The sequence below is a fragment of the Pogoniulus pusillus genome, chromosome 7 (genome assembly GCF_015220805.1).
Source record: "Pogoniulus pusillus isolate bPogPus1 chromosome 7, bPogPus1.pri, whole genome shotgun sequence".
Classification (NCBI taxonomy): Eukaryota; Metazoa; Chordata; class Aves; order Piciformes; family Lybiidae; genus Pogoniulus; species Pogoniulus pusillus.
In genome coordinates, this window is record NC_087270.1 from 5,619,725 (window position 1) to 5,631,762 (window position 12,038).

The 12,038-nt window shown below is 44.9% G+C and overlaps 1 protein-coding gene across 6 annotated transcripts in view; it reads left to right on the top strand.

Moving 5' to 3' along the window:
- Window positions 1-12,038, top strand: part of ADGRF5 (adhesion G protein-coupled receptor F5) — a 75,608-nt gene that overhangs the window by 54,433 nt on the left and 9,137 nt on the right. For all 6 annotated transcript variants that reach the window (XM_064145755.1, XM_064145753.1, XM_064145754.1 and 3 more), the window contains 6 exons: window positions 142-306; window positions 414-632; window positions 4,105-4,323; window positions 7,637-7,786; window positions 9,508-9,704; window positions 10,589-10,768. In XM_064145755.1, coding sequence (XP_064001825.1) covers window positions 142-306; window positions 414-632; window positions 4,105-4,323; window positions 7,637-7,786; window positions 9,508-9,704; window positions 10,589-10,768 — 1,130 coding nt within the window. The remainder of the gene's footprint in view (window positions 1-141; window positions 307-413; window positions 633-4,104; window positions 4,324-7,636; window positions 7,787-9,507; window positions 9,705-10,588; window positions 10,769-12,038) is intronic.

The window sequence follows — 12,038 nt, forward strand, 5'->3', positions numbered from 1 at the left end:
TCAGAGATGTGAATGACAATGATAGAAGGTTTCACACAAGCCCACAAGGCTTTCCTTACCTAGAGTGATCGCTTATGATTTCCAGGGCCTAACCATTTTTTGGTATCCATAACCCTTCAAGGTAGGTTTATTTCTCTTCAGGAGCCTCCAGTTTAAGAGAAAATTGCACTGAATACAAGCTCAACATCGATGAATCATTATGCCCACCTGAGAAGTCAGGTACAGTGACCACATACACATGTGAGCTGCAGACTGGATACGGTGCCAGGCGCAGTCAGAACATCAGAGTGACGTATCTCAGGACAGGTAAGAGTCAGGTAGCATGGAAGAGATCATCATCTCTTTGATGTGTAGGTGAGCTCTGTGGCACAAATGACTCTCAATAATGTGACATTTATCTTGTCTTGTCTCAGCACACATAACCATATCTTCGAGCGCAAACTCGGCAGTCTTCGAAGGATATGCATTCAATCTGACATGTGAAAGTGATGTGAACAATTATGACAGCGTCAGCTGGAAAATCCAGTCTGGAAATAACATCAAAACAGTAGACTGTGGCCCATGCACCGAAAATAGCAAATCCCCAGCCACGTCTGTGCTCAGAGTGAAGGCTGCGACACAGGACTGGAGCGGTGAGTCAGCCTCTGGGGTCCTCAAACTGTTTAAACAGACTGGAACAGGGAGACAACCTCAGGGGTCCTCAAACTGTTTAAACAGACTGGAACAGGGAGACAACCTCAGGGGTCCTCAAACTATTTAAACAGACTGGAACAGGGAGTCAATCTCAGAGGTCCTCAAACTGTTTAAACAGACTGGAACAGGGAGACAACCTCAGGGGTCCTCAAACTGTTTTAACAGACTGGAACGGTGAGTCAGCCTCTGGGGTCCTCAAGCTTTTTGAACAGGGGCTGGTTCACTGTCCCTCAGACACTGTCGGGGGCTAGACAGTAGTTTGTTGGGGGCCGGACTATAGTTTGGTTCCAGCCCAGTCTTGGTGGATGCTTGGGAGTTGTGGAGGCTGGTGAGTGGATTAAGTGGCAGGAAGTGACTGCTCGGTTTCCCCCCCTGTTAAGGAGGGGATTAGGTTTGAACCTGGGTTTGGGGTGAAATGCAATGAGGCCGATGTAAAAGTTGTTAAATAATTTATTAATATATACAGAGAAAACTTCCCCAAACTTATTTATAGCTAACCCACACGAATTCTGTGACCAGGTTGGTAGAACTAGTTTTGCAGATGTCTCTATACAACCAGATTACATGATTTGGAAGAGGGCTTTGGAAATGTTTCTAATTAGAGAGTATTACAGCATGAACTGCCGCTGGTAAGGTTGATCAAATTCTTTCAGCAACTTGAATGAAGAAACTTCAGATACTCACTGGTCAGAAGTCTTAATATCTGCAATATTAAGATATCTATATATGGTGATACCTATATATGGGATATCTATATATGGTGATACCTATATATGGGATATCTATATATGGTGATACCTATATATATGGGATATCTATATATGGGGATATCTATATATGGGATATCTATATATGGTGATATTTATATATGGGGATATCTATATATGGTGATACCTATATATATGGGATATCTATATATGGGATATCTATATATGGGATATCTATATATGGGGATATCTATATATGGGGATACCTATATATATGGGATATCTATATATGGGGATATCTATATATGGGGATATCTATATATGGGTTATCTAAATATGGGATATCTATGTATGGGTTATCTATATATGGGATATCTATATGTGGTGATATCTATATGTGGTGATATCTATATATGGGTTATCTATATGTGGTGATATCTGTATATTGGATATCTATATATGGTGATATCTATATATGGGTTATCTATATATGGGATATCTATATATGGGATATCTATATATGGGTTATCTATATATGGTGATACCTATATATGGTGATATCTATATATGGGATATCTATATGTGGTGATATCTATATATGGGATATCTATATATGGGTTATCTATATATGGGATATCTATATATGGGATATCTATATGTGATGATATCTATATATGGGTTATCTATATGTGGTGATATCTATATATTGGATATCTATATATGGGATATCTATGTATGGGTTATCTATATATGGGATATCTATATATGGTGATATCTATATATGGGATATCTATAGATGGTGATATCTATATACGGGATATCTATATGTGGTGATATCTATATATGGGATATCTATATATGGGATATCTATATGTGGTGATATCTATATGTGGTGATATCTATATATGGTGATATCTATATATTGGATATCTATATATGGTGATATCTATATATGGGATATCTATAGATGGTGATATCTATATACGGGATATCTATATGTGGTGATATCTATATATGGGATATCTATAGATGGTGATATCTATATACGGGATATCTATATGTGGTGATATCTATATATGGGATATCTATATATGGGGATATCTATATAATGTGATATCTATATATTGGATATCTACATGTGGTGATATCTATATATGGGATATCTATATGTGGTGATATCTATATATGGTGATATCTATATATGGGATATCTACATATGGTGATATCTATATATGGGATATCTATATGTGGTGATATCTATATATGGTGAAAGCTGTGTGGCTGAGGCTTCACGTGTGTGGCTGCTGCCATGTGGCTTGCTGCCGGTTCAGTCCAAACTGGGGCATGCCATCTGAGGATGGCTCACGGGCAGGAGAGGGATCTTGCGCGGCTCTCCGGAGGTCATTGGATAGTCAGCAGCTGGTTGGGCAAAGGCAGGTCCGGGCTCGCAGGCTGGAACTAATCCGTCAGGGTGCTGTGTAGCAGGGGGTTGGGCAGCTCCCAGGCTGGCAGGGCAGGCTGGAGCAGTGGGCTGGCCAGGAAGGCGCGGTTCGATCGCCCGCTGGGTCGTCACCTGTGTTCAGGCCCCATGGCGATGCAGAGTCGTAGCACACAGGAGCACACAGAGCAACAGCAGCGGCAAGCAAAGGTAGCAGCAGCAGGCAGCGCACAGGCAGGGAGAGGTGAGCCTCTCGTTTACCTGTGTTCTCCTATTGATCAGATGTGGGCCGAGATGAACGGTCCTTTGGCCACGGTATCATCCCACTGGCTTTGGCAGTCGGCCAAAACATACCATATTAAGAAGGGTCCACAGGCCTGGCTCTCCCAGGTACGGGAAGAGCAGAGGCCTTGCAGCCAATAGGCCATGATCTAGGCGTGTGGGCTTGCACAGCAGCGTTACACAACCTGGGCCCTGGGCAGGCCAGACTTCATGGCGCCAGGTCCCTGTGTCCCTTCCCACGCTTACCTCTGGTATGGCAGGCAGGCAAACGTGCCCAGGCAAGGCAGAACATGTATAAGCCTATTGTGGGCCTAGGTGCCCTCCATGACACCCCCAAACCCCGGTGAGGGGGGGGGCAGGGGGTTCTGTAAATACTGGCAGGCCACACTGAGGACCCTGGGGGGCTGTATCCAGCCCACAGGCCATAGTTTGAGGACCCCTGGTCAACCTGCTTTGTGCTGGCTACAGAGGCAGGATTCACCAGCTCTATGCCAGGTAACTTCCAACATCTCCAGCCCTGCCAATCACTGCGAAGTCTGGCCATTTAAACAAATCATTTTTAAATGAATTAATAAAAGTAAGTTAAAGGAAGTTAAATCCTAACTGCTGGATAACAGCAAGGCGTGAAGCTGCCTACGCTGTACTTGTTTAGTGGCAGAGCTCAGCAAAAGCTGAGGAGCCTTTCTCTTGACTAAAACACAAGGGGACACAGTCTCAAGTTGTGCCAGGGGAGGTCTAGGCTGGATGTTAGGAGGAAGTTGTTGGCAGAGAGAGTGATTGGCATTGGAATGGGCTGCCCAAGGAGGTGGTGGAGGCACCGTCCCTGGAGGTGTTGAAGCAAAGCCTGGATGAGGCACTTAGTGCCATGGTCTAGTTGACTGTCTAGGGCTGGGTGCTAGGTTGGACTGGCTGAGCTTGGAGGTCTCTTCCAACCTGGTTGATTCTATGATTGTATGAACACAGGGTTTGTGTCACTCCTTTCAGGAACCTACATCTGCACGTTCTATCAGAAGTCCACGAATAGTTCTGCCAATGTGACAGTGGAGGTTATTTCCTTTCCTCTGAAGCAGAACATCATGATAAATCCCATTGATACCTCTATAACCTGCAAAACTCCACAAGCCCTGGAGTGCTGTGTAATTGCTAACGCCGTGGAAAGCTACACTGTTACGTTTGTGGTACAAGACAAAGAGTTTCCAGCCGGTAAGAAACAGCAAGCTCTCAGAATCACTACTTCACTGTGTCACAACCTGTTCCTTGGTTCATTTTATTTTTCAGTTAGACTTGTGTGCTGGTTCATACTTACTGCTATTATGACAGCCTAAAAGTATTCCTGGGAGTGGGAAGGTAATCAGCTTCTTTAGGGTGGATGTTTTGCCTGGGGAGCATAAGTGAGATCAATAGAAGAGCAAATGAAGTCACTGCTCAAGCAGTAAATATGTCCTAGGTAAATTCTGTGTTGGGTTTGCCTTGTCAGCAGTAGGAACTGAGCATCTGAGGGATCAGTTCTGGGACTGGTCTTGTTCGGCATCTTTGTTGGTGACATAGACAGAGGCATTGAGTGCACCATCAACAATTTTACTCATAACACCAAGCTGTGTGGTGCAGCAGACATGCTGGAGGGCAGGGAAGCCATCCAGAAGGACCTGGACAGGCTGGAGAAGTGCACACAAGCCAACCTCATGAGGTTCAACAAGACCAAGTTCAAGGTCCTGCAGCTGGGTCAAGGCAATTCCAAGCACAAACCCAGGCTGGGCAGTGAGTGGCTGGAGAGCAGCCCTGAGGAGAGGGACTTGGGGGTGCTGATGGACAAGAAGCTCAACATGAGCCAGCAGTGTGCACTTGCAGCCCGGAGGGCCAACTAGAGGCTGGGCTGCATGAGAAGTGTGGCCAGCAGGTTGAGGGAAGGGATTCTCTCCCTCTACTCCATTCTGCTGAGCCCCTACCTGGACTACTGCATCCAGTTCTGGAGCCCTTATTACAAGAGGGATGTGGACATGCTGGAGCATGTCCAGAGCAGGGCCACGAGGATGCTCAGAGGGCTGCAGCAGGTCTGCTGTGAAGACAGATGGGAAGAGTTGGGCCTGTGCAATATGAAGCAGAGGAGGCTCCCAGGTGACCTTCTTGTGGCCTTCCAGGATCTGAAGGGGGCCTACAAAAAAAGCTGGAGAGGGACTTTTTAGGATATCAGGGAGTGCCAGGACTAGGAGGAATGGAGCAAAGCTGGAGGTGGTGAGATTCAGGCTGGAGGTGAGGAGGAAGCTGTTGAGCAGGAGAGTGGTGAGAGGCTGGAATGGGTTGCCCAGGGAGGTGGTTGAGGCCCCGTGCCTGGAGGTGTTCAAGGCCAGGCTGGATGAGGCTGTGGCCAGCCTGATCCAGGGTAGGATGTCCCTGCCCATGGCAGAAGTGTTGGAACTAGATGATCCTTGTGGTCCCTTCCAACCCTGACTGATTCTATGATTGTTCAAGTTAAAAATGGCTGAACTCCATTTATTTGCTTTTATCTTCCACTCTGCCACTATTTTTTTTTTTTAACTGAGTATCAAGGAAAAAAATACTTTAATTAGAAGGTTTCTAATTAATGAAAAATGAAAATTAATGAAATAATGCATTTAGAATGCAATTCAAAGATCAGGGAATATATCTTTAACAGTACAGAACCCTAAACCTCTATGTTTTCAGACTCAGAGCAGTTCTGCATCTCCCCTGGCACGCTTTTACATACTAGGACTTTTCAGGTGGGTTACCAAATGCTTGTTTTGGAAAAGCAAAGCAAAGCCACCTCTGCTAGCATGCAGCAGAGCAAAAATGAAGTGCAGACTGGAGGGTCCTTTGGTTGCTAAGAAAACTCCCAAGATCCCGTTGGAAGAGACTGCGGTCAGGGACTTTAAGGCACAGGCTACTGAAAAGCAGTGGGAGCGTGGTGCAGGTTCTGACCCTGAAAGAGCTATGTGAGAGCTGAACTGTATGAGAACAGCTCCTGAAAAGCAGTGGGAGGCTGGTACAGGTTCTGAGCCTGAAAGAACTGTACAAGAACAACAGAACTATATGAGAACAGCTAATGATGAGCAGTGGGAGGCTGCTACAGGTTCTGAGCCTGAAAGAACTATATGAGAACAGCTAATGAGGAGCAGTGGGAGGCTGCTACAGGTTCTGAGCCTGAAAGAACTATATGAGAACATCTAATGAAGAGCAGTGGGAGGCTGGTACAGGTTCTGAGCCTGAAAGAACTATATGAGAACAGCTAATGAAGAGCAGTGGGAGGCTGCTACAGGTTCTGAGCCTGAAAGAGCTATATGAGAACAGCTAATGAAGAGCAGTGGGAGGCAGGTACAGGTTCTGAGCCTGAAAGAACTATATGAGAACAGCTAATGAAGAGCAGTGGGAGGCTGGTACAGGTTCTGAGCCTGAAAGAACTATATGAGAACAGCTAATCACAGTATCACAGTATCACAGTATCACCAAGGTTGGAAGAGACCTCACAGATCATCAAGTCCAACCCTTTACCACAGTGCCCAAGGCTAGACCATGGCACCAAGTGCCACATCCAACCTTGCCTTGAACTGCCCCAGGGACGACGACTCCACCACCTCCCCAGGCAGCCCATTCCAGTGCCCAATGACTCTCTCAGTGAAGAACTTTCTCCTCACCTCGAGCCGAAATTTCCCCTGGCGCAGCCTGAGGCTGTGTCCCCTTGTTCTGGAGCTGGCCACCTGAGAGAAGAGAGCAACCTCCTCCTGGCCACAACCACCCTTCAGGTAGTTGTAGACAGCAATAAGGTCACCCCTGAGCCTCCTCTTCTCCAGGCTAAACAACCCCAGCTCCCTCAGCCTCTCCTCGTAGGGCTTGTGCTCGAGGTCTCTCACCAGCCTCGTCGCCCTTCTCTGGACACGCTCAAGCATTTCGATGTCCCTCCTAAACTGGGGGGCCCAGAACTGGAGACAGTACTCAAGGTGTGGTCTAAGCAGTGCAGAGTACAGGGGCAGAATGACTTCCCTGCTCCTGCTGACCACAGTTCAAGTTGTGCTCTAATGAAGAGCAGTGGGAGGCTGGTACAGGTTCTGAGCCTGAAAGAACTATATGAGAACAGCTAATGAAGAGCAGTGGGAGGCTGGTACAGGTTCTGAGCCTGAAAGAACTATATGAGAACAGCTAATGAAGAGCAGTGGGAGGCTGGTACAGGTTCTGAGCCTGAAAGAACTACATGAGAACTATGCTTAAGTGGTAGAAGCAGAAGCAAGATTATTCTCCAAATCAGTTTCTAAAGCAGATTTTGTTTTCTGCACAGTAAAAAAGATTTGAACAGGATTTGCTTATACACCAGTACCAATCATGCAGCAGCTGGCAGAGGACTTATTGGCTGGCAGTAAGTGGCAGAGATCAGCACACAAAGAGAGTTTTCCCAAGCATATATATATTATTCTTTAGGACCCACAGAAAAGAAAGGTTTTTTTTTATTTCAGAAGTTCTCCATTGTCTGCTACCTCCATTAACCTATCTTAATCCTTCCATACAGTGAAAAAGAAGAAAGGAAATTTGGTTTGCTACATGTACCATTACACAGAAACAGAATGCAGCCAAAAAACGCTGGTGGCATATTGCAGGTTTGCTAACCGCCTTAGACAGCATGTCAGCAGTGAAAGTATAAGACTGCACCTGATAACTGGTAAGAAAAAGTCACTATTTAAAGCTCCTAGATAGGAAATCCAAATACCTTTGTCAAGCCAGGTGCCACAAATTTATCACTTGTGACACCTAACAGGAGCAGGGGGTTTTAGACAAGATTTCTTGGTCTCCTTTTTTTTTTTTAATGGGAAATTGTGCATTACAGAGGGAAAAAAAACCCTATAATTATAGAGTAAGAAAAAATGTACTTGACTGTGGCCCCAGCAACAATAGCTCAGGTATTTTTTGTTCTGTCTTCCTTCTGATGCAGTCTGCATCACCAAGCTTTTGTCTCATGTGCTGAAATGTGCTTATGCAGTTCCCAGTTTGCACCAATAATTTAGCAAAGATGGAAGATTGTGCTGCCTCGGGAAGAAGTCCTCTAGCTCAGGAGGTCAGCCTATATGAGAACATACCCACTTTGAACACATGAATGGCAGCCTCCACATGTTGCAGAGACCTGCAGCTTTCAGTTAGCTCTGCAGCAAACATTGGAGAACTCAGCATTTCTAAAACCAGTTTTGATCAGAGTTCAGGTATATCAGTTTCTTATTCTGAACTGGAAATAAAGAAGTGTTGGATATCTCCTTAATTTGAGGGGATTTTGGCTTTGGGATTTTCACAGGAGTGGTGCCTGCCGTTGAATCACTTCTCTGGCCAAATTTTGCTCTCAGAAAATGAATTTGCAGAAACTTTATTTACTTTAATCATCATATACTTAACCAATTTAACCTGATCGAAGCAAGACTCAATGTTCATCAAAAACAAGTTGGAGTCTCACTACCAAGATCTTAATGAATTTCTTATTAGTGCCACAGCAGCTCTGAATCCCTTAGCAGAATAAATTTGCCCTGACTTACTATTCACATAGTGCTCAATATAATCCCTCTCCACCCCTACCTAAGATGCCACATAACAGACAAATCCAATAAAATTGGCTATTGATTTGTTGATTTGATTCAGTGCTCAAAAACAAGGGGCTTTCTCCAACTTCCTTTTTCATGTCACAGTTAAGAAAACCCCTTGGAGTGCAAGATATATGTACCCTGAAAGAACATAATTAATGAGAAGAGGAAGCTGAAATCTGTGCTGGTTTGAACCTAGCTAGAATGTTTTGGTGAGAAGAACTAGATTACAGGCTGTGGAAGGAAAACAAGGCTGACGTCTACCTCACTCATAGGCTTACTGAGATGTATAAAAACAAAAATCCAAGCATAGATAAGGGAGTTTCACTTCTGCTGGGAAGCTCTGAGCTGCATATCTCTCTCTAACCTCACCCTCTGTTTTTTTTCTTTCCTAATCCACTTTGCTTCCTAATCCCCTGGCTGAACCTTCATTCTTCCTTGGGACTGGGGTAAGGTTGAGAGGGGTAGGGGGAAGGTGAAGGGGCAGTTGGGAGCCCCTGCTGGGGACTCAGGTTTCTGGGAGGGCTGTTGTGATTCTGTATTCCCTTTTCCCTTGCCTATTTCTGTCTATAACTGTATATACTGTAAATATCTGCTTGTATATTGAGCTAAGCTGTAAATATAAGCTTCATTCAATTTCCAGAGCTGGCTGAGCCTAGTCTGGGTGATTTCCGAAGTGTGGAGTGGGGAACACCCAAACCACCACAAATCCTAATTTAAACACCTTTGAACTTTGGGAGGTCATAATTTTGTTGAGGATAAATGATTCTTTTGCTGCCTGATATTTTTCTACCTCTCTGTCTTTTTCTCAATACAGAAGAAGAAGTTTCCTGCTCAGGCAAATTTGGTATTGGAAGAGAAGGGGACACATTAATAAAACCATGCTATGATCCAGATAAGGCAGATCATTTTACTCGAGGCAATAAAACTTACAAGTGCTCCAACAAATCGTGGGAAATGCAAAGGAACAACTGCCTGTCTGTATCAGTAAACAACCTGCTGATGAGTGCTGAGGTAACATCTATGAGTTTTCCAGACACTGGGGCAGGGATGGGGTAGGAGAGAGCAATAATTTCTTGTTGGGTGTTTTTTTGTGCTTGCCAAAATCTAAAGTTTGTGATGCAGTTAAAAAAAAATCAAATATTTAATTCAAGCTGCCTGTTAAAATAATGACTGAGTGCATCTACACAAGTCAGCAAAAGAGGTTAGGTCCCTTTCTCTGGCCCAGAAGTTGTGTAGCGCTACGTGGTTAATATCTACACACATGAATGCTTTCTCCCCTAGCCAAGGTGACCTTATTCACATCCTCCAGTGGGAGCATTCAGTGGCCTGAGGTGTTCCCTGAGCCATGCTCAGGTATTGCCTCAGTGACCCCTGGTTTGCACAAGCCCAAAGCATGCTACAGAGTACACTGACAGATGCAGCAAGAACAGCTCTGGGCCCCTTCCCTGTTCAGCACGCCCCAGTGTTTGGTGCTGGACCACAGTGTTCCTATCACAGCACTCTTTACTTTTACAGACCATCCATAGACACCCCTCTGTCCTTGAGGTTAGGTGAGAACAATTCTCTTTATTTCATCAAGTGCTTACTATGGCTATTTAGTAATTTAAGCCCAGCAAGGTCCCAGGCAGAGGCACACTTACTAAATTACTTAGGTTCTTAATTTCCTAGATTACTCTCCCATATGGTTTTGGCTCAGGCCAAGTATCCTCTCTCTCAAATTTCCCAGGAGCAGTCTGTGAGTTAGCACAGACAACAGACCACTCTCAACAGCTAGTTGAAGGGTCAGAGCACTGAATACTACCAGCATGTCTAGAACTGTTCTGAGTCTATTTTACTAGTATGGGGGTAGGCATTATGAAGGAGGTCATGCGATAAACTGTTATCTTCTGTTCCAGTCCTTGGTCAGCAGTCCTGAGGCAAAAGCAAGACTGCCCAACTACCTTGCAGAGCTTAATAAACAGACAGAAAATGAGCAAGGCACAATCAGCAGTTCCCCTGCAAACCTAGGCGCAATCGTTTCCATCCTGGATATGATCTCCTGTATCCCAGCAGAAGCAGAGGAGCCCACTATTCAAGTAAGGTTTTAACTCTTACCTTTGCTTATCAAGCCTTTTGGTCCCTGTTGTCACAGGGAATAACATAATCCTTAAAGAAGTTTCAGAGTTAGTAAGGGTCAGGAACAGGAAAGTATTAAGGGAACAAAATGAAATTAAATGACAGCAAAGATACAGAAGACTTTATGAAAGGTCAAAATGACAAAGACAATGAGCCTATGCATAAAAGAGAGGCTTCTGTGTGTTTAGCAAGAGAAATGGTGTTTGGATTCATAAATGTCCCTAGCATTCTAAGGTAGGGGAGAAGACAGGCAATGATGGATGAAAAATTGAGACTGACCTAGCAAGGTATGCTCAAAGCCAAGAAATCTGCTTGTATCCTAGGCTGCATCAAAAGCAGAGTGGTCAGCAAGTCAAAGATGCTGATTCTACCCATCTACCCTGTGGGGCCAGAGACACCATCTGCAGTACTGTATCTAGCTCTGGGGTCCATAGCAGAAGAAAAATCTGCTAAGGCAGGTACAGAGGAAGGCCTTGAAAATAATTAGGGGTCTGAAACATCTGCCCTGTGATGACAGGCTGAGAGAGTTGTGATTGTTCAGCCTGAGTCAGAGAAGGCTCTGGGCCTTACTGCAGCCTTTCAATACTTTAAGTGGGCTTATGGGAAAGATGGAGAATGATTGTTCAGCAAAGCCTGCAGGGACAGGACGAGGGACAATGGCTTGAGGAGAGGCTGAGGGAGCCGAGGATGTTTAGCCTGTAAAGAGGAGGCTCAGAGGGAGGATCTCATTGCTGTCTACAACTACCTGAAGGGAGGTTGTAGCCAGGTGGGGGTTGGTCTCTTCTGTCAGGCAGCCAGCAACAGAACAAGAGGACACAGTCTCAAGGTGTGCCGAGGAAAGTCTAGGCTGGATGTTAGGAGGAAGTTCTTCACAGAGAGAGTGATTGGCATTGGAATGGGCTGCCCAGGGAGGTGGTGGAGGCACCATCCCTGGAGGTGTTCAAGAAAAGCCTGGATGAGGCACTTAGTGCCATGGTCTAGTTGATTGGACAGGGCTGGGTGCTAGGTTAGCCTGGATGATCTTGGAGGTCTCTTCCAACCTGATTGATTCTATGATTACAACAAATGAAAAGCAAAATAAATGTTAGGAATGTTTGGAAATCTTTATTGTGAAATATAAAGGAAAAGAGCTGCTCTTAGCAGAAAAGTGAAAGCAGACTTGAAGTTTTGTAGGTGGAGAACCCTACATGAGAAATCAAAGGCTGAGAAAGAAGGGAAAGAAGGTTAGAG